Raw genomic sequence first — 18,764 nt, 5'->3', positions numbered from 1 at the left:
TGAACTTGTCTGTGTGGACCCTCTCAGTTTTTCAAGGGTCCCTGTCCGACACCCTCCAATGCCCAGTTCAGGGCAGCAGAAGACTACTTCTCCCTCAACTGCTCCTTAGCTCACAAAGGAGCCATGGCAAGGTGCTGGTCAGTATGTTAGCCTCACACGGTGGCCGCCATTGCGATTAGTAATTTCCCCACTCACCGGACCTGCAAGCTCCAAGACGTCCTTCCCTTAGCAGTAACTGTCTGAGATTCACACAGACTGCAATCCCCACTGCAGCTGTATATTCCGTGTCCAGCCATCAGGTCTCAGAACCTCAGTTTTCTCATCTGTGCAATGGGAATGGTGAAAATGAGACATTCACAGGTTGCAAGGGAATGATCACCGGGTTGGGGGAGAGCCCTTGTCCAGGGAAGCCAGAGGCACCCTGAAGCCAGGCCCAGGGGGCGGGACGCCCAGGGGCGGGACGGGCCTGGGCCAGGCCGGGCCCGGGCTGGGGGCGGGCGCAGGGCGGGTTGGGCGGCGAGGTCCGGCGGGCGGCGGCGGACTCCGCGTCACAGCGCGGGTCGGCGGTGGGGAGATGCGGCTGCTGGCACTGGCGGCTGCCGTGCTGCTGGCGCGGGCTCCGGCCCCCGCCCGGGGTAAGCACGGCTGTCCGGGCTGGCGGGAGGCGGCTCCCGGACCCCGCGGGAGGAGTGGCGGGGGCTCGGGGCTCAGGCCTGGCTGGGAGACACTGCAGCCTCCGGGCCTCCCTCTCCCCTTGCGCACCGGCGGGCCCGGGTCCGCGCTGTCCCTGTCGCCGTGCGGATGCCGGGCAGTGGGTGCGGGCGGAGGCCCCCTTCCTCCCCTCCTCGGCCGGGGCCCCAGCGCTCCGCAAAGAGGCTCAGAACAGACCTCTTTCAAGGGCCAGGCCTTCGAGTGGAAGGTTTAAGCCTGACCGCGCGAGCCCTAGTTGTTGGTTTGTTTTCTTTTTTTCTCCACAGCAGTCAGGACCCACAACTGTTGGCAGGTTAGTCTGGGCAGCAACTTCCCTTTAACTCTCTTCGGAGCGCTGCTTGGCCAACCCATTCAGGAGGGGCTGGATCTCCAGGCTGGTGTTGGGGACTGCAGGCATGTCCCTGGGCGGTTTGCGATGACCAAGCCTGGTGAGATAGGGTATCCAGAGCTGGATGAAGTGGGCTCGTTTGCAAAGCACCCTGCCTTAGCTGCAGCCTCTACCCACACTGCTGGCTTTCAGTTCAGGGGTTCTGGCCACTTCTAAGTTTCTGGAGAATTTTCTCCATTCCTTAGGGCCCTCCCTGCCTGCCTGCCTCAGTGCTGAAAGGGCCTTGCTGACCAGAATAATAATCACGATCAGTTAAACTTACCAATAGCGTCTCAGGGAGGTGCTATTGTTGTCCCCATTTTGTAGAAGAGGAAACTGAGGCACAAGCCCATGAATTGACTTGCCTTAAGTGGTGGCACTTAGATTTGAACCTAGGAAGCCTGGCTCTAGACTCTGTGCTCATACTGACTAAGCTGCATTTCTGTTTTGTTAGCAAGAAGGCTGATACTCAGAGTTAAGTAATTTTCCAAGTTTGACCCAGCTACCAAGTGATGGAGCTGGCCTTGGAGCCAACATAGATCAGATTCTGAGGAAGAGTGACTTGGATTATCACAGTGGGAAGAAATTCACCCATTGTCCCCGGCTACCAGTGCGGTGGGATTTCCAGTTAACTTGACATCAGCCCTGTGGGAAATACTATTTTCACCATTGTCACTGTCTTGGCTGACAGACAGTGGCTGCAGATCTCACGGGGATGGTTGAGCCAGGCCAGCTCTGGTAGCCTGTGTGGAGTAGCCAGCAGCCAGTGGCATGCAAGGGGGCACAAGGGTCTTTGTCCCCTAGGCTCTATGGCCACCTTCCTAATCATAGGTGCTGTCAGAGAGAGTGCCCCCAGACAGCAGCTTTTTGGGGGTCAAGTACATTCTCCTGTTTCCAGGAGACCTCAGGCCTCGAGAACTGGAATTCGGGATTCTTTAGAGTTTGCTCTGGCTGTGCCCAAGGCCATGCCTCAGAAAATGATGACAGTTTCTGCTTGTGCAGAAATCACCAGGTGCCACCCATTCTTGTAAGTGTTTCACCCATGACTCTTTGTCACCATACCCCAAGGGAGGGCCTGGCAGACCTACTTTATACAGAAATCTGGATTGCTGAACATTTCTACCTCTCTATTTTGGGGCAGAGCAGCACCTTAGCTATCACCTGGTTCCACATCTCATTTTGCAGAAAAACAAACCGAGGGGCAAAGTATTTACTAAGAGCCAAGTTGTCTTGCAAAGTGGAGGTTGAGAGTTGGCTCTGAAGCCAGGTGGCCTAGGTTCGAATGCCAGCCCTGCCACAGTCTGTGTGAGTTTGAGCAAGCGCCTTAGCCTCTCTGGGCCTCGGCACTCTTGTCTGTAAAATGGGGATAAACATAATATTAGGATGAACTGGGAAAATACATCTCAAGTGCTTAGAATGGTGCTTGGCAGGGAGATCACACCCAGAAAATGTTAGCCCATATCATTGGTCAAGGCCGTGTGTTTGTCCTGGATGAGAGCTGTTTTCAGGTGATGGGCTTATTACGAATGCTGAATCACTTCCGCTTGGTGCTTGGTAAGCACTGGCTCGTAGGGTCATGGGTTATTAAGTAATGCGATTGTATTATTTTCAGAGCTTTATTTGTCATGAATTCAGACTCTCCATTTAATAAGAATGAGATTTTCGCTGACGAGTGGTACTCACAGTTTGCATTCCTTATAAGTGTAGCGGCTCCTGTCTCCCTGCAGTGAGTGGGGCAGGCCCCTGAGGACAGAGAGGTGTGAGGCGAAGAACCATTAGCACATCACTGGCCAGTTCGGAACGGAGGGACCCGGGCCATGCCCACCTCTGCGTCCCAGGAAGGGCCAGTGCCTTGTTTCTGTTGGAAGTCCTACCTTCTCCCGCATCTGGAAGTTGCCATCCTCCACTTCACCGTGAGTATGAGAGGGAGACAGAGAGGATGGAGAGAGGTTGTGTACTACACGAGTAGGTGGAGCACTATTTGACTACACTGATGTTCTTTTGGCTATTTTCTGAGCTGTTGGTCCTTTTCAGGACACTATACAAATGGGAACAAGAAGGTTAGACCCCATCAATCTTATCTTCAGGAATGTAATGTTTGCTTACAGGCAGACCAGATACACAATTAATTTGTGGGATCCAGTGAAAAATGAAAATGTGGGGCCCCTCACTCAAAAATGTTGCCCCCACCTGCCCATCTCTCAGGGCATGCAAACTATTATTGGTATTTGAAAGTTATTTTCCCTTTCAGACTTTACCCTCACCATGCAAGTTCTCATCTTCCCATTTTTCAGATGAGGAAACAGGCTCTGAGGGCCTTACTCCTAATAGAACCATGTTTCCAACCCGGCTTTGTTGAATGCTAACTCCTGGCTTTCTGCCCAGTCCCACCGAGCCACAGGGAAGGTCTGGGGCCATGAGCAGCCCGAGGCCCAGCCCACATGCGGCACCCAGGGCTCCCAAGTAACAGAGCCCATGCTTGTTGAAGGAACAAGTTTCCCTGCAGCAGAATCCTGTTCCTCTGTTTGGGCCATTCTGCCCCTGCCCAGGTTGTATATTCTCCTTTCAGAATTGGCCTTGGAGGCCCCAGTCGTGGCGGAAAGTCCCTTCTTGAAGTCTGCCTGCAGACACGGGTGGCTGCCTGAGCCACAGGGCAGTGGACTTTACCAGAGCGTGCTGAGCTCTGTATTTCCAGCTTGCACCGGGAGCATCCTGTCTCGGGGCTTTTGCAGAGGTGGGACGCACTCCCAGGAAGGTGAATTCTTGCTGCTGCCCTGAATTTTAGGTCATTAATCCTTTAGCTCCCTTTGGCTCCAGGTCACAGGTCACCTCCCCAGGGTCTCTTCCCTGACCCTGCAGGCTAGATCAGGATCCTACTCTGATTTGCCCCTGCACCTTCTCTCTGCAGCGTGTGGCACTGTTTGTTGTCACATGCTCCTGTGTCTTTTCCCTGCTGACCAGTTTCCTTGTCCACTGGACTGAAGGCTCCATGAAGTTAGGAATGCCGTCTTTTTCACACAGTGCCCTGCACAGGGCTGTTACTGAACAAGTAGTTGTTGAGCAATTAATGAACAAAGCGTAATAAGCTGGGGCAGAGGCTGGGGGAAGCAGGAACTCTGAGCGCGGAGGTTCCCTGGGGGAGTGGAAGAGTTTTCCTGTCACCTCAGTTTCCTGCAATACAGGGTCACAAAGGAAGCAATTTAGTTCTTCTCTGGACCAGAATGACTTGGACAATTCTTTCTCCTAGGCCTGGAGAGGCCTGTCTCTGCCCCGCTTAGGGCTGCTCCCTTAACTTACCTGGTGTAGGAGGGTCTAGTGACACCCATCCTTCCCTGTCCTGTAGCTGGCTTGGCCCAGGTTTGATTGACTTGCCTCTTGCCCTGCAAAGTGTGTATGCTCTGTGTCCTCTTTTGTCACTGAGACCCAGAAGGGAAAGGCTTTGACTCCTAGGGACACTGCCTACCTCCCTACTCAGATAATGCCCTTGTTCGCCAAGGTCCTGATGCCTACTGCTAAGTTCTCTGCTGAGCCATATGGGGCCTGATGACTGCGGTGGGGCAGGAGCTGTGTCCCTCTCTCTCCTGGTACTTAACTAAATACCCAGCTGAGCTAACATTGGCCAGGCACTGGGTCCTCTGCCTGCATTTTCTCCCTCCTTCCCACAGTGCACACAAACTCTGAGGCATCTCCAGTGCCTAGAGGAGCTTGTTCCCTTGCCACCTGGCTTTCTAAGAAAGCTTATCACAGGTACGGGGACCCCTACAACCTGAGAGCCTGTGTCCTCTGGAAGCTGGCTGCTGCATCTCTGCTGCTCTCTGCCTTCTGGACCCCTGGGCAGCTATTGGAGTGGGGTCAGCTTGGTGTTCTGGCTATGTTGCTGCTCACCACGGAGCAAAGATTTAAGACTCCAAGGGGCTCTTGAGCATCACAGTTTTAACCACAACCCCCGCCCCCTCCCCCCGCCCCATGCCCTCCTGTTGACAGTAGGCATGACTCTCCTGGCTGGTAACAGATGTAGGGCTGATGAGCATTCCTGTGAACAAAGTGGTATTGGTTTCCTGGGGCTGCCATTACAAAGTACCACAGACTGGGTGGTCTAAACAGCAGACATGTGTTGCTCAGGGTCCTGGAGACCAGGGATCAAGGTGCTGGCAGGGTTGGTCTCTTCTGATCCCTCTCCTTGCCCTGTAGATGACTCTCTTCTCCCTGGGTCTTCACACGGTCTGCCCTCTGTGTGTCCGTGTCCTAATGTTCTCTTGTTATAAGGATGCCAATTGTGTTGGATGAGGGCCCACCCTAATGGGCTCATTTTAACTTAGTCACCTCTCTAAAGACCCTGTTTCCAAAGACAGTCACGTTCTGAGGTCCTGGGGCTTGGTATTCAGTATATGAGTTTGGAGGGGACACAATTCAGTCCATAACAAGGGTCTTTGCACTTCAGTGGGAGAAACATGCTGGAGCCGTTTGTGAGAATATGGAGCTCACTGAAGGCGGAGACGTGCACAGGTAAAGAGGAGAGGTAGATTCGTCTTGGCAAGATGGTTCAGTCCCTTCCCTTTCCTGGGAACTGTTGCTTCCTGGCCTGAGCTGCAGAAGTCAAAGTGTTACTAGTTTGCCTCCAGGATGGAATCTGGCCTCCCATGGGGACAGAGCACTTGGCACATTCTCCTGGTTTCAGTCACTATGAATAATTCCTCCTCATGCAGTGTTAATAGGAGGAGACTGGGGTGTGGGGGCTCACCAGTGCTCTTGTCCCACCCATATTGTTTCAATTTCCTGCCTTCCCTAGCTTTCCTTGCCTCTAGTGGGGAGCTTTTGGGGGCGGGTGGAGCAGGACTTCAATCTGGAAGCCAGCTGCTGCATCTCTGCTCTCCCAGCTGTTGGAGTGGGGTCAGCCTGGTGTTCTGCCTGTGTCGCTGCTCACCAGGGAGCTCCCAGCGTGGGGCCTCAGGCAGGGCCTTGGCAGTCAGGGGAAATGCTCTGGGACTAATTTAATGCAGCGAATGGGCAAGGCAGGTAAGTGGCAGGAGAGAGAGCGGGGGCAGATCCTGCCCTTTTGTCCTGTGTGAGTGACTTTCGTGGACAGTGAGATTGTTAGATTGTTGCTAGAGAGCATGTGTCTTCCTCAGTCACCCTGTTTATCTGCATACTCTGAGGAGCTCCTTTGTCACTGCAGACACAGAAGACCTCATTGTTGTCCACAAGCTGCCCAGAGTCCATCAAGCATCAACCTTTTACTTCTGAATTTACCTCCATCTATGTTTTGAAGGTTAACGAAAGACTATCCCACTATGGTAGCTGAACAGTGACCCCCAACGATGCCTGTGTCCTAATCCCTGAACCTGTGGATGCCACGTTATACAGCAAAAGGCACTTGCTGATGTGATTAAGTTGAGGGCCTTGGGACGTCCTGGAGCATGCCCCGGTGCATGCCCCAGGAGCATGCCCCTGGAGCATGCCCCAGGAACGGAGCATGCTGCTAACAGATGAGGATGAAAACGAGAGAGCACTGACCTTCAAGTGGTGTCTCTCAAGGTGCTCCGTTCATTAAATCAATAGGAAACCATACAAGAGGAGGAGCTTATTGGCTGGATTTTCACAATGAAGACTATGTTTATGTGTCACCCCCCACCCCGCCCGACACACACAGGGCCTCACCTTGTTGACTCAGCCTCTTCACAGTGCAGGGTTCAGCTCTCTGGTCTCCTTGTCATCCTTCCTCTGCTTACCTGCACCACTGACTAAGGTTCAGAGCTTTTGGTGATTCTGACATGAGGGCCCAAGCCCTTTCCTGTAACCAGGTGATATTTGAGGGACATTTGTGATTTGGGGTGACCTGGGAACCCCTGCTTAGACAGTGGGTGGGCAGGAAATGGTGCTTCCTAGAGTTGTGCACTGGGCCTCACAGGGTGAACATGTGAGACCCAGTGAGAAGACAGCCCAGCTTGGACAGAGGAGGTTCTGGGCATCTCGTGCAAAGCGCCCTTTCTGGGCTCTGTCTGCCTGGGGAAGGCATTGCCCTTGAGCTCAGGGTGGCCCGGTTGCCCTGCACCAGCCAGAAGGGCAGCCCGGGGGGTGGGTCTAAGAAACCAAAGGACAGGAAATAGTGGACAGGGCCTGGACTTCTGGAACACCGTTTGGGGGTTGGGAGGTTCTCTAATCCCTGGACTCGATCATTCCTTATTCCTTTACTTCAGCTCTGAGTCCAAAGAGACTTAGAGCAAGAACCTGAGAAGCCCCGGTGGTTCTGGCTCCTGGTACTAGTTTAACACACGCCTCACTGATGCTGAGGATCTGCCTTGGTGACAGGTGAAATAGCTGGGATGGGGAAAGGCAGCTCCCGGACCCAGAGCATCGTCCGTTCAGGCGGGTGGTGAGACCGATCCAAGCAGGCCTTGGGGAGGTGGATGGAGGGGCTGAATGAGGGCTGGGGATTTTTAAAAAATTGAAAAAGTCCAAATTTTTATGTGAAATCTCCTGAATTTTAAACATCAGCAACTAATTAAAAAAAAAAGAAAGAAACATACCTCTGGGCCAGGTGGTCAGTGGCATTCCACGTGGCTAGGACCCTCTCACAGAGGAGGCCACGGAGCCTCCCCCCAGAAGGAGCCCACCGTCTGGCAGTTCTGAAGGCAGAGAGTGAGCATGGAGGGCTGGGGCAGCCTAACTCTCTGGCCACACAGCTCATACGAGCTTCTGGAGGAAAGACACACCTGTAGAAATGCAGTGGCCTTCCTCACTTTTTTCCTTTTTTCTCTGCAGAGGTCTGTGGGGCCCTCAATGTCACCGTGTCCCCGGGACCTGTGGTTGACTACTTGGAGGGGGACAATGCCACTCTTCTCTGCCATGTCTCCCAGAAGAGGCGGAAGGACAGCTTGCTGGCCGTGCGCTGGTTCTTCGCGCGCCCCGACGCCCAAGAGGCCCTGATGGTTAAGATGACCAAGCTCCGGGTGGTGCAGTACTATGGGAATTTCAGCCGCAGTGCCTACCGGCAGCGGCTGCGCCTCCTGGAGGAGCAGCGTGGGGCGCTCTACACACTCTCTGTTTTGGCTCTCCGGCCAGCCGATCAAGGGCATTACGTCTGCAAAGTCCAGGAAATCAGCAAGCACAGAAATAAGTGGACAGCCTGGTCCAATGGCTCCTCAGAGACAGAAGTGAGAGGTAAGTGGCGTCCACCCGCTGGGGAGAGGTGTGGGGGACAAGTCAGTGGTCCTCCCTGCCATCGGCCGGGCAGGGGCCTCCAGGATGGTCCCGCTGGGCTAGAACACGCCTTCTGGGCCCTTGAGGGGCACGGCCATATGAGCCAGGCCATGGGGATGAGGCTAGGTCTTTCTCAATCAGCTGCTGGGCTGATTGTAGTGTAGACACGGAAGCCAGGACAGAAAGGAGCATGAGCCTGGCCCCATGCTGCCCAGCCGACCCTCTGGGCCAAACCTCCTCCGACTTTGAAAGGTGGGACTGGCTGTAGCTGCGCCCCCAGTGCGGGTCTGTGTAGCCTGATTGCTTTGGAGTGCTGGGCACCCAGGGGAGGAGGCATGAATTGGGAGGTCCTGGTGGCATGTGCCAGGCCTCAGAGCAAGGAAGACTGTTGGCTCTGATCTGTTGCCCAAAGGAACTGATCCAAGACTCATGCTGCAACAGCTCACTGAGAAATTCAGCTGGAAGTGGGCAGAGGACCAGAGGTAGGCCTCCCCTCCTGAAGACAGGTAGGAGCTATGGGCTGCGTTCTGGGCACCTTTGCTACCAAGTGCCATATTTGGGAGTTGTCATTTTTTTTTTTTTATCACAAATGTTCTATTCAAGAATATACCACTCACAATTTTCATAAGACTTACTATTGTGTGCTGAAAGTACATCTTTGATTGCTTCGAGGTTTGTCTGGCACAAGATCAAGAGGATGATAAAGTGAAGCTGATAGTCCCAAATAGGAAAAAGAATCTGATTTTATTACATACATGTATACAGTATTAAAGGCATTAGTCATGTTTTGGTAGGCTTTTTTTTCAGTTGGTAAAACTCAGTTATGAAAGGTATTTTTTTTTTTGAAAGGTATTTTTAGTATCCCATGTGAGTAAGGGACATGTTAGAGTGAATGATTTACGTGGGTAGCCTTTAAGCAGTCCAACTTTGTCCGTGGAGTTTGCTTATTGTAATGTTCTCAAGCACAGAATGATGTATTACCTGAAATGTCATGCACTTTTTCTCCTTAAGCAAATCAATTCAAGAGAATAAATGACTATTAGTATAAATATATATTTTGGCACAGAAAACAGAAAAATACATCAGATGGCTGAAGGCCGAGGAGGAAATCCACTCTGAATATCAGTTGGCTCAGAAACCTAAGTTTGTATATATGTCCTTTTTATTTTTATGTTACAGTATATTCTGGAGCCATACACTAAGTATCTTGGCAGTAACGACTCTCTGTCATTTGGAATAGATAAAAACAGGTTCCCTACATTCAAGTCAGTGAAATCATTTAGTTCATTCTTGTGACTCTACTTTCAGGGAGTGAAGTGGGTTCCTTCCAGAACATGTATGTGCGTGCTTGCTCCAAAAACCCGAGGTCGTTCTTAAGTGTTCATGGGAAATAAAAATCTGCCCCTGTTCTTCTCTGCCCCTCCACTTCCCTTGTCCTCCATCCCCTTCCTCCACTTTCCTCTTCTTCCTCCCCTTTCCTCTCTCTTCTCAAAAACCCCTTTCTCTTCTCCTTTCTGCGCCTTCTGTCCCCCGTTCCTCCCCTCTCTCCTCTCTCCTCTTCCCCTCCCTTCACTCTCTGTCCCTTTTCTTGTTCCTCTTTCCTGCGCCTGTTTCTCTCTCCTGCTCTTCCTGTCTTCCCCCTACCCCACCCCCCATCTCGCACCTGGAAGTGGTTCTCACCTCACAGGGCAGCCTCCCTTGCTGTGTCTGCTCTGCCTCAGAGCTTCCTGGTCCTCACACTTCCTCAGCCTCTGGCAGGTCCATGGGTTTCTGACAAAAAGATTCAAAATCTGAGGAAGCCATGACCGTGCTTCTAGAAGGTACCACTGAGGCTTCCAGAGATCTGTGCTAAGGGGGTTGCTGAGAGGAAATCCCAAGTCAATGGCCTGAAAGCAGACGCTTGTTTAAGTTGGAGCACTTCTGCTCTAGGCTAAAGGGAGTGGTGGAGGCTTGGCTGCTGTCCTTCCTGTGGCTCCAGCCCCTCCAGGGGGCCTTCCCCGCAGGCCTTGCTTATCCAGGGGCCTTGTTTTCCTAAGTCGCTACCTCAGTAGTTATTATATGGAAAACAAGAGCAAAACAAACAACATAATGAAAAATTCTGTGGGCAAATATGTTTGGACTGGAATATTAAATAAAAAACTCTCAGAGGTGTTTCTGGATTGAGTGCCTTTTCTGGGCTGGGTCCCATAGCCCTTCTTTTCTGACATGCACACTTTGCTTCTCAAGCTATCCATGGCAAGAGAAACTTTTTTGGGAATTCTTTCTACTACTACCCCACCCCCTTGACCATGCACGATTGTGTTCTCCTTGCAGTATTCTTAATGTGAGATCAAATTGCTTATCTTTCCCTGTAAACTCCCAGAAAGGCTGATGCATGGTCTTTTCTCATCTTGCTGTTGCAAAGGGAGGTGGCACGTGCTGATGCATTTAAGGGATGGTTCCTGGCACAGGGCAAATGTCAGAGGAGTATGGCTCTTGTTATTTACCCTGATTTCCACATGTTGGTTGCTTTCTATTACAAAAGTAATATATGTAGCTCAGTTAGAGAAAACATGGAAAAATATGAAAATGACTTGTTCCACCCAGGCATGACTTAACATTTCATTGTAAATCCTTCCAGACATTTTTATGCAAATGAAAATTAAAAACTTAATTCCACTCCTACCATAAATACTGTTTCGTGACTGGCTTGTCTCACATTACTAAATAGTGTGGACATTTTCCTGAGTTGTTAAATATGCTTCCATAACATAGTTTTAAATGTGGAATAACATTCCATGATGTGGATGTACCACGCTTGAGCTTCCCAGTTACTGTCATTTACGTTGTCTAATCCTTGTCAGTAAATCTCCACTCAGGTCCCTGTACTCAGAATAAAGTCCTGGATTGCCAGGGCCAAAGATATACTCAGTTAAAGACTGATACAATTTAAAGGGGTAACTTTGCCTCGAGAGTAGTTAATGAACTTATATTCCCAGCAGCATTGAAAATGCCTTTTTCCCATGGATTGGTCTACATAATATATACTTTTGGGGGATGGTGCTGCTGATGGTGGTGATGGTGATGGCAGCTATGAAAGCCTGGAACAAAACCTGGTACGCAGTTGACATTGAATGAGTACATGATGAATGAATGAGATGGTCTTTGATTGCACTTCTTGCTATGGGTGACTTTGAGGTAGGCATGACTTGGCGGATAAAGTTACCCTCTCTGGAAGACCTCCCCTCTCTTTCTCTTGGCCTGTTCCAATTGTACATCTCATTTGAGATCCCTTATCCATCCCTCCTCTTCCATCAGCCCTTCTTTATGTGAGCCAGCCTATGGAGACCTCTTCCACCTATAGCATCCTGCAGCTTCTGTTTTTAACACTGTTTACACAACATTGTGTAGTCACACCAAGGTTTTTTGTAAGCTGCTGCGGCACAGGGATGATGTAAAAAAATATTACATGTAATAAAAGAATCAATGGCAAAACTACAATGCGAAAGTCTATGTTTCCCCTGCTTCCACCTTAATATCCCACTTCGACTGCCATCCCCAGAGGTAATCATTGTCAGTGACTTGGTGTAGAGCTTTCGAGTTCTTCTCCTATTAGCATTCATGCATATCCACACACACATATTTTAACAACACTGCACTCAATGCTTTATAAGTATTGTGGATGATATGTACTGGTTTTTGGTAATTGATATCACATAGCGAGACAATACCAAACTGCATCCCATCATTCCCCAGTGATCAAAACTTAGGAAACGTCCAAGTTTTCATTGTTACAACCAAGTGCTTCAGTGAACACCCTAGAATTCATTTCCAAGTGTTTCAGTTGGTTAGGTTCTTGGAAAGAAAATTGCTAGGCCTAAGGCTATGCATATTTAAATTTTTAATAGACAATGCCAAGTTGCTCTCCAAACAGACTTTACAAATTTATACTCTGACCATCCTTGCTGATAGTATCTATTTCCCTGAAGCCTCATTAACAATGGACATTATTAATCTTTTCCATTATTTATCACAATGATGGAGAAAATAATATGTCATTGTTGGTTTAATTTCAATTATTGTATTCAATACTATACAATTTAATTTAAAGCATGTATTCAATTACTGAGATTGTACATCTCTTCATATGTTTATTGACTGTTTAAAAATTTTCTTCTGTCATTGCCCATCTATAACCTTTGCCTATTTTTCAATTGCTTGCTGTCTTTTTCCTATCATTAATTTGGTAGCTACCGTGTTTTCCCCAAAATAAGACCTAACTGGAAAATAAGCCCTAGCATGGTTTTTCAGGATGACATCCCCTGAATATAAGCCTTAATGTGTCTTTTGGAGCAAAAATTAATGTAAAACCCAGTCTTATTTTTGGGGAAACATGGTATTATATATGATGCACAATTTTCTTCCTATTTGTTACTTGTCTTTATACTTTACTTATATTTTTACCCCATAGATATTTTACATTTTCAAATTGGTCATGTTTTCCTTTAAGGTATTCCTTTTTCCAGTTGTATTTTTAATTGAGATATAATTTATATCAATAAATTGCACATGGTACCTTGGTTTTATATCTTATCTGGGAAGTGTTATAAAAGTGTTTTCTATATTTTTCTTTAATATTTTTAAAGGATTAAAAGAAAGTTTTATTCCTTTATCTCTTTGTAATCCATTTTTATATAAAGTGTGGGGTAGCTAATTTACTTTTTTTCCCTATGGCTATTTTGTTGTCTCTACATTATCTACTGATTAGATAAAATTCACCTATCTTGAAATGCCACGTTTTTCATAAGCTAAATTCCAGCATTTATATGTAAGCTCTGTCTACCTCACCAACATAGCACAATTTTAATTGTTATAGAATAGGGAAAGTCTCCTTATCATTCTTTAAATAAATGTCTTGCCTATTCTTATACGTTTAGTTTTTCCTTCAGATGATCTTACCTAGTTTTGTAAAAATTATGTTAGGGATTTAATTAGCTTTATAAATCACCTTGGGGCAGGTATATACATCTTATACATCTTTATGCTTTTAAATGTTCCTATCCAGGGACCTGTTGTGTTCCTTCACGCATTGAGGGTCGTTTTTTAAAAAATATCTTTCAGTATAGATTTCTTCACGTAAGTCTTGAATATTTTTATTATGTTTATTTCTAGATATTTTATACTTTTAATAAGGATCATTAATTATTTTTATTTTTAAATTATAGTTGACATTCAATATTATACTAGTTTCAGGTGTACAGCACCATGGTTAGACATTTACATTACTTATGAAGTAATCCCTGATTAGTCTTGCATTCATCTGATGCCATATACAGTTAGTACAAGATTATTGACTATATTCCCTAAGCTGTACTTTACATCCCCGTGACTATTTTGTAACTACCAATTTGTACGTCTTAATCTCTTCACCTTTTTCACCTAGCCCCTTAATACCTCTCCCAACTGGCAACCATCAGTTTGTTCTCTGTATCTACCATGTTTCCCTGAAAATAAGACCTAGCTGGACCATCAGCTCAAATGCGTCTTTTGGAGCAAAAATTAATATAAGACCCAGTATTATATCATATATATTATATCATATCACCTCATATATCATTACATATCATATCATTATTATAATAAGACCGGGTTTTATATTAATCTTTGCTCCAAAAGATACATTAGAGCTGATGGTCTGGCTAGGTCTTATTTTTGGTGAAACACGGTACCAAGTTATGTTTATAGCAGTCTATTTTAAGTTAATGGTCACTTAAGTTCAAACGCATTCTAAAATCGCTACCATTTTTACTCATCCCCTCCACGTTTATACAGAGGGTGCCACAAAAATCTATACACATTTTAAGAAAGGAAAACACTGTATTAAAATTGTAATACTCAATATATACCAATAACAAAAGATGAATACAAGTCACATTGACTTCTGCAATGACAAGAGGTGCTCAAATTGGTTACCATCAGTGTAATTTTAATACAGTTTTTTCCTTTCATAAAATATGTATACATTTTTTTGGCATTCTCTGTATTTTTGTCATTATGTGTATATATATATTTTTTGTGTGTATGTGTGTTTGTGTGTATCGCTTAATTTATTGTTAAAATTATGTATGATCTTCCTACTTTTGCCTTTTAACCTTTGTACTAGCTTTAGTGTTTGTTGGTCTGCTGCTTTCTTTATATGTTGGCATTTGTCAGTGAGAATTTTTTTCTTTGCAATATTTTCTTATTCATATTTTTGATTTCTTTCTTTTTCTTCTTAAAGAAGTCCCTTTAACATTTCTTGTAATACTGGTTTGGTGGTGATGAACTCCTTCAGCTTTTTCTTGTCTGGGAAGCTCTTTATCTGTCCTTTGATTCTAAATGATAGCTTTGCTGGGTAGAGTAATCTTGTTTGTAGGTCCTTTCTTTTTATCACTTAGAATATTTCCTGCCAATCCCATCTGGCCTGCAAAGATTCTGTTCAGAAATGAGCTGACAGTCTTGTGGAAGCTCCCTTGTAAGTAACTGTTTTTTTTGTTTTGTTTTTTTGCTGTTTTTAAGATTCCCTATTTGTCTTTAACTTTTGGCAATTTAGTTATGATACGTCTTGGTTTGGACCTCTTTGAGTTCATCTTTTTTTAGACTCTCTGTGCTTCCTAGACTTGTATGTGTTTTTCCTTTGCCATATTAGGGAACTTTTCAGTCATTTCTTCAAATAGGTTTTCAATCCCTTGCTCTCTCTCTTCTTCTAGTATCCCTGTGATGTGAATGTTGTTACGCTTGATGTTGTCCCAGAGGTCCCTTAACCTATCCTCCTTATTCTTTTTCTTTTTTCTGTTCTGATTGGGTGTTTTACACTGCCTTGTCTTCCAAATTGCTGATTCTGTCCTCTGCTTCATCTAATCTGCTGTTGACTCCATGTAAAGTATTCTTCAATTCTGACTGTGTCTTTTTATGTTTCCTACCTCTTTGTTGAAGCTCTCACTAAGTTCATGTATTCTTCCCCTAAGTTTATTGATCGTCCTTATAACCAGTGTTTTGAACTCTGCATTGGGCAGATTGCCTGTCTCCATTTTGTTTAGTTCTTTTCCTGGAGTTTTATTCTTTTATTCAGGACGTGTTTCTTTGTCTCCCCATTAGGTCCGCCTCCCTGTGTTTGTTTCTATGTATTAAGTAGATCTGGTACATCTCCCCGTCTTGGCTGAGTGGCCTAATGTGGTATGTGTCGTGTGCGGCCCAGTGTGCAGTCTCCTTGGCCACCTGACCCAGATGCTCCAGGGCTGTCTCTTGTGTGGGTTGTGTGTGCCCTCCCGTTGTAGTTGATCCTTGATTGCTGTTGGCATGTCAGTGGGAGGGATTGACCCTCAGGCTGACTGGCTGTGAGGACTGGCCTTGATTATAGAGAACGAGCTGTTGTGTGGGGGATTCACTTTAATGGGGCTCTGGTGCCTGCCGAGTCCACCTTTTGGGAGTGTTGTTTGTGGTGCCAATTCGGTGGTGCTCTGGTATAAGTGGAAACCGGCCGCCAGGCGTGTTGGTTGTGGAGCCTCTGGGGAGTGGTTCCAGTGCATGCCAAGGTCAGCTGCTGCCTGTACTTGGCCCAGAGGCACCTGAGGAGCTACAACATGATCTACAACATGATCTGTAGTTGGTAGCTGGTTGTGCTGGGCCTAGATGCACCTGGGAGTGACCGTGCTGTGAACTGAGGCTGCTGCTACTAGTGTCCAGTTTGGGGACACTTATCAAGATGATCAGGGCATGCCAAGGCCAGTTGCTGCTGGTTTGGGGTTTGTGGACCTTTGAGAGACTTTAAGAAAGTCTGTAATGCAGGCCCAGGCTGACTGCTTGTATGGATAAGCTTCTGAAAGAAGTTCATGCTGGGCACATGATTGGGTGGAGTGAGTCTCAGAGAATTGCCAGGGTCAGGCAAGAGTGGTGTTAGCCAGGTTAATGGAGAGCCCAGATTTGGCACTCACCTGCACCTGCAGACTGTGTCGTGGGAGAGCTCAACAAAGGAACAATGCTGTCTGCATTGTTCTAGAGAGAGCTGTCCTTCCATTCCTGGCCCTGAAGCCAGATCATTCAGTTCCTCCCTATATGCCCCTGGCACTTTTTGAGTTTCTGTCCCTTTACTGGAGCTTAGGGTGAGTATTTGTAAGCCAAATTGGGCCCTTTAAGAGGATGTCTGGGTTGACACCGGCCCTCTATCTCACCCACCTAGACTGAGTCCCTGCGGATTTTCACTGCCAGATGTTGTGGGGACTCCTCTTCCTGGCACTAGTGCTCTGGGCTGGGGTACCTAGTGCGGGGCTTGGACCCTTAGCTCCTCAGGGCGGCATCCACATAGCTGAGATATCCCTCCTGAGTCTTAACTGCCACACGTGGGTGTGTTGTCAATCGATTTCTCATCTCTGTACCTGCTACCAGTCTTATCATGGCTTCTTTATATCCTTATAGGAATTCTGTTTAGCTAGTCTTCAGGTGGTTTTAAAGGGTGGTTGTTCTGTAGTTCAGTTGTAATTTTGATGTGGTCATGGGAGGAGGCAAGCACAGCATTTACTTATTTCACCATCTAGACCAGAAGTCTAAGATTTATCCCTTCTCCTTACACACACACACACACACACACAGACCTCTTTTAAATTGGTTATTTCTGGTTTACAGAGAAGTTGTTGACTTGTATTTGGCAATATAATGACTTATCTTGTTTTTTCAGATGTAGTCTTTTTCAGTTGTTTCTCAATGGTGTTTGTAAATATATATGTCATTACTTTTGCTAACCTTATTGCAGTGACCAGTACTTTAGAGGTGGTGAATCATCTACCCATATTCTTCTTGTTAACATTACTAGGAGTTTTAACTTTACCATTTTGGCTTTTATCTTGACCATGTTTTTCCATTTAGCCCACATGGCTACTGTTAGAAATGGTCAGTTGTCCTACTAAAAAGCCAGCTTTGAGGTATCTGTGACTTTTTCATTATCATCACTAGTAAAACTATCAGAAAAGCATTATGGATTAGCCTGATAATGCCTCTTAGTAATATACCTTTTCCTTTTTTAACTTCTTAAAACCCTTATTTAAAAATCTTCTAAAGAAATGAGCTATTGAGCCATGAAAAGACATGGAATAATCTTAAATGCATATTACTAAGTTGAAGAAACCAATCTGGAAAGGTTACATACTATGTGATAACTCTATAACATTCTAGAAAAGGCAAAACTATGGAGATAGTAAGAAGATGAGTGGTTGCCAGGGTTAGGTAGGAAGGAGGGATGACTAGGTGGGGAACATAGGTGATTTTTAATAGTGAAAACACTCTGTATGATACTATGATGGTAGATCCATGTCATTATTCATTTGTCCAAACCCATGTACTACACCAAGACTGAGCCCTAGTGTAAACTGTGGACTTTGGGTGATGAGGATGTGTCACTATAGGTTCATTCATTCTAACAAATGGACCACGGTGGTGGGGGATGCTGATAATAGGGAGGCTGTGCAGGACTGTGCATGGGCCGAGGGCAAATGGGAAAACTCTACCTTCCCCTCAATTTTGCTATAAACCCAAAACTGCCCTAAAAAAGTCCATTATAGAAACCTGTCGTAGGCAGGTGAAAAGTTCCTTAGCCTATAGTTTTCCTACTTTTTTTAAAAGACTCTTGCATGCCTCTAGCCATTTGGCACTTTCACAGTTTCCAAGGACATCTTACTTTCTCGTAGCTGGAGTTCTTTCTGACCTATTAATGATCACCACTTAAGAAAGGTTACAAGTTCTTCTCTGAGGAGGGAAAGGATGAGAATGTGGTCAGTGAGCCCGCCGCTGCAAAGGTCATTGCTGGGAAAGCTCACTTGGCAGGTTGTTGAATAAATTAATCTCCTGGATATTATTAGGGTGCCACAACTAAATGGTCAGGGACACTGATTAGAGTCTAGCATCTATAAATTGTACATATTACCGCGGAGTCAAGTCTATTACCAGAACACCAGTCCATATCACTTATACTTGGCTTTGCTCTTTGCGGGGGGAAAGAAAGGGATGAGTTACAAGAGGTGTCCAGGGAATTGGGCATAACCCGTAGCCTGTCATATCCCATTCTACGTATCTAAGATGGTGGCTCCTGACAAAGTCTAGCTCGTTAGGTATGTGCTTGTGAGGTGCTTTACCAACGTCATGCAAAATTAAAAAACGAGAACAAAACCCAAGACCAAACCGCATAATTGACTCACCCCAATATCAGCAGTATCATTTGCTTTACTTTGCTCTTTATATTTTTGAGTTTCCCCCCAAATAGGGTTAATCTTAAGTATGTATGGGTGGTGACAAAAAAAAAATCAGTAGCCAATTATTGGGGAAAAAATCTACACGGATAAGTGAACTCGTCATGGCTTTTGTCCTGGTGACACCCTTGAAAGTGTTTGGCTGAGAAATGTAGGCTGTATTAATTTGGAGTAAAGCGTAAGTTGGCATTTTATGTTTTAACTGCACAAATTATAAAAATATGATGGAA

At 46.4% G+C, this 18,764-nt stretch overlaps 1 protein-coding gene across 2 annotated transcripts in view; it reads left to right on the top strand.

The window, feature by feature from the left end:
• Positions 1-490: 490 nt before the first annotated feature.
• Positions 491-18,764, top strand: part of VSTM4 (V-set and transmembrane domain containing 4) — a 103,355-nt gene continuing 85,081 nt past the window's right edge. The window contains exons 1-2 of one of the 2 annotated variants that reach the window (XM_081074762.1): positions 491-635; positions 7,841-8,239. In XM_081074762.1, the coding sequence (XP_080930888.1) occupies positions 575-635; positions 7,841-8,239 (460 nt within the window). In that variant the 5' untranslated portion in view covers positions 491-574. The remainder of the gene's footprint in view (positions 636-7,840; positions 8,240-18,764) is intronic. The other variant, XM_081074761.1, reaches the window with a different exon arrangement.

Source organism: Rhinolophus hipposideros, assembly GCF_964194185.1.
Source record: "Rhinolophus hipposideros genome assembly, chromosome: 15".
Classification (NCBI taxonomy): Eukaryota; Metazoa; Chordata; class Mammalia; order Chiroptera; family Rhinolophidae; genus Rhinolophus; species Rhinolophus hipposideros.
Note: the sequence above shows the minus strand (reverse complement) of the source record. Positions and strands in the feature narration are given on the sequence as shown.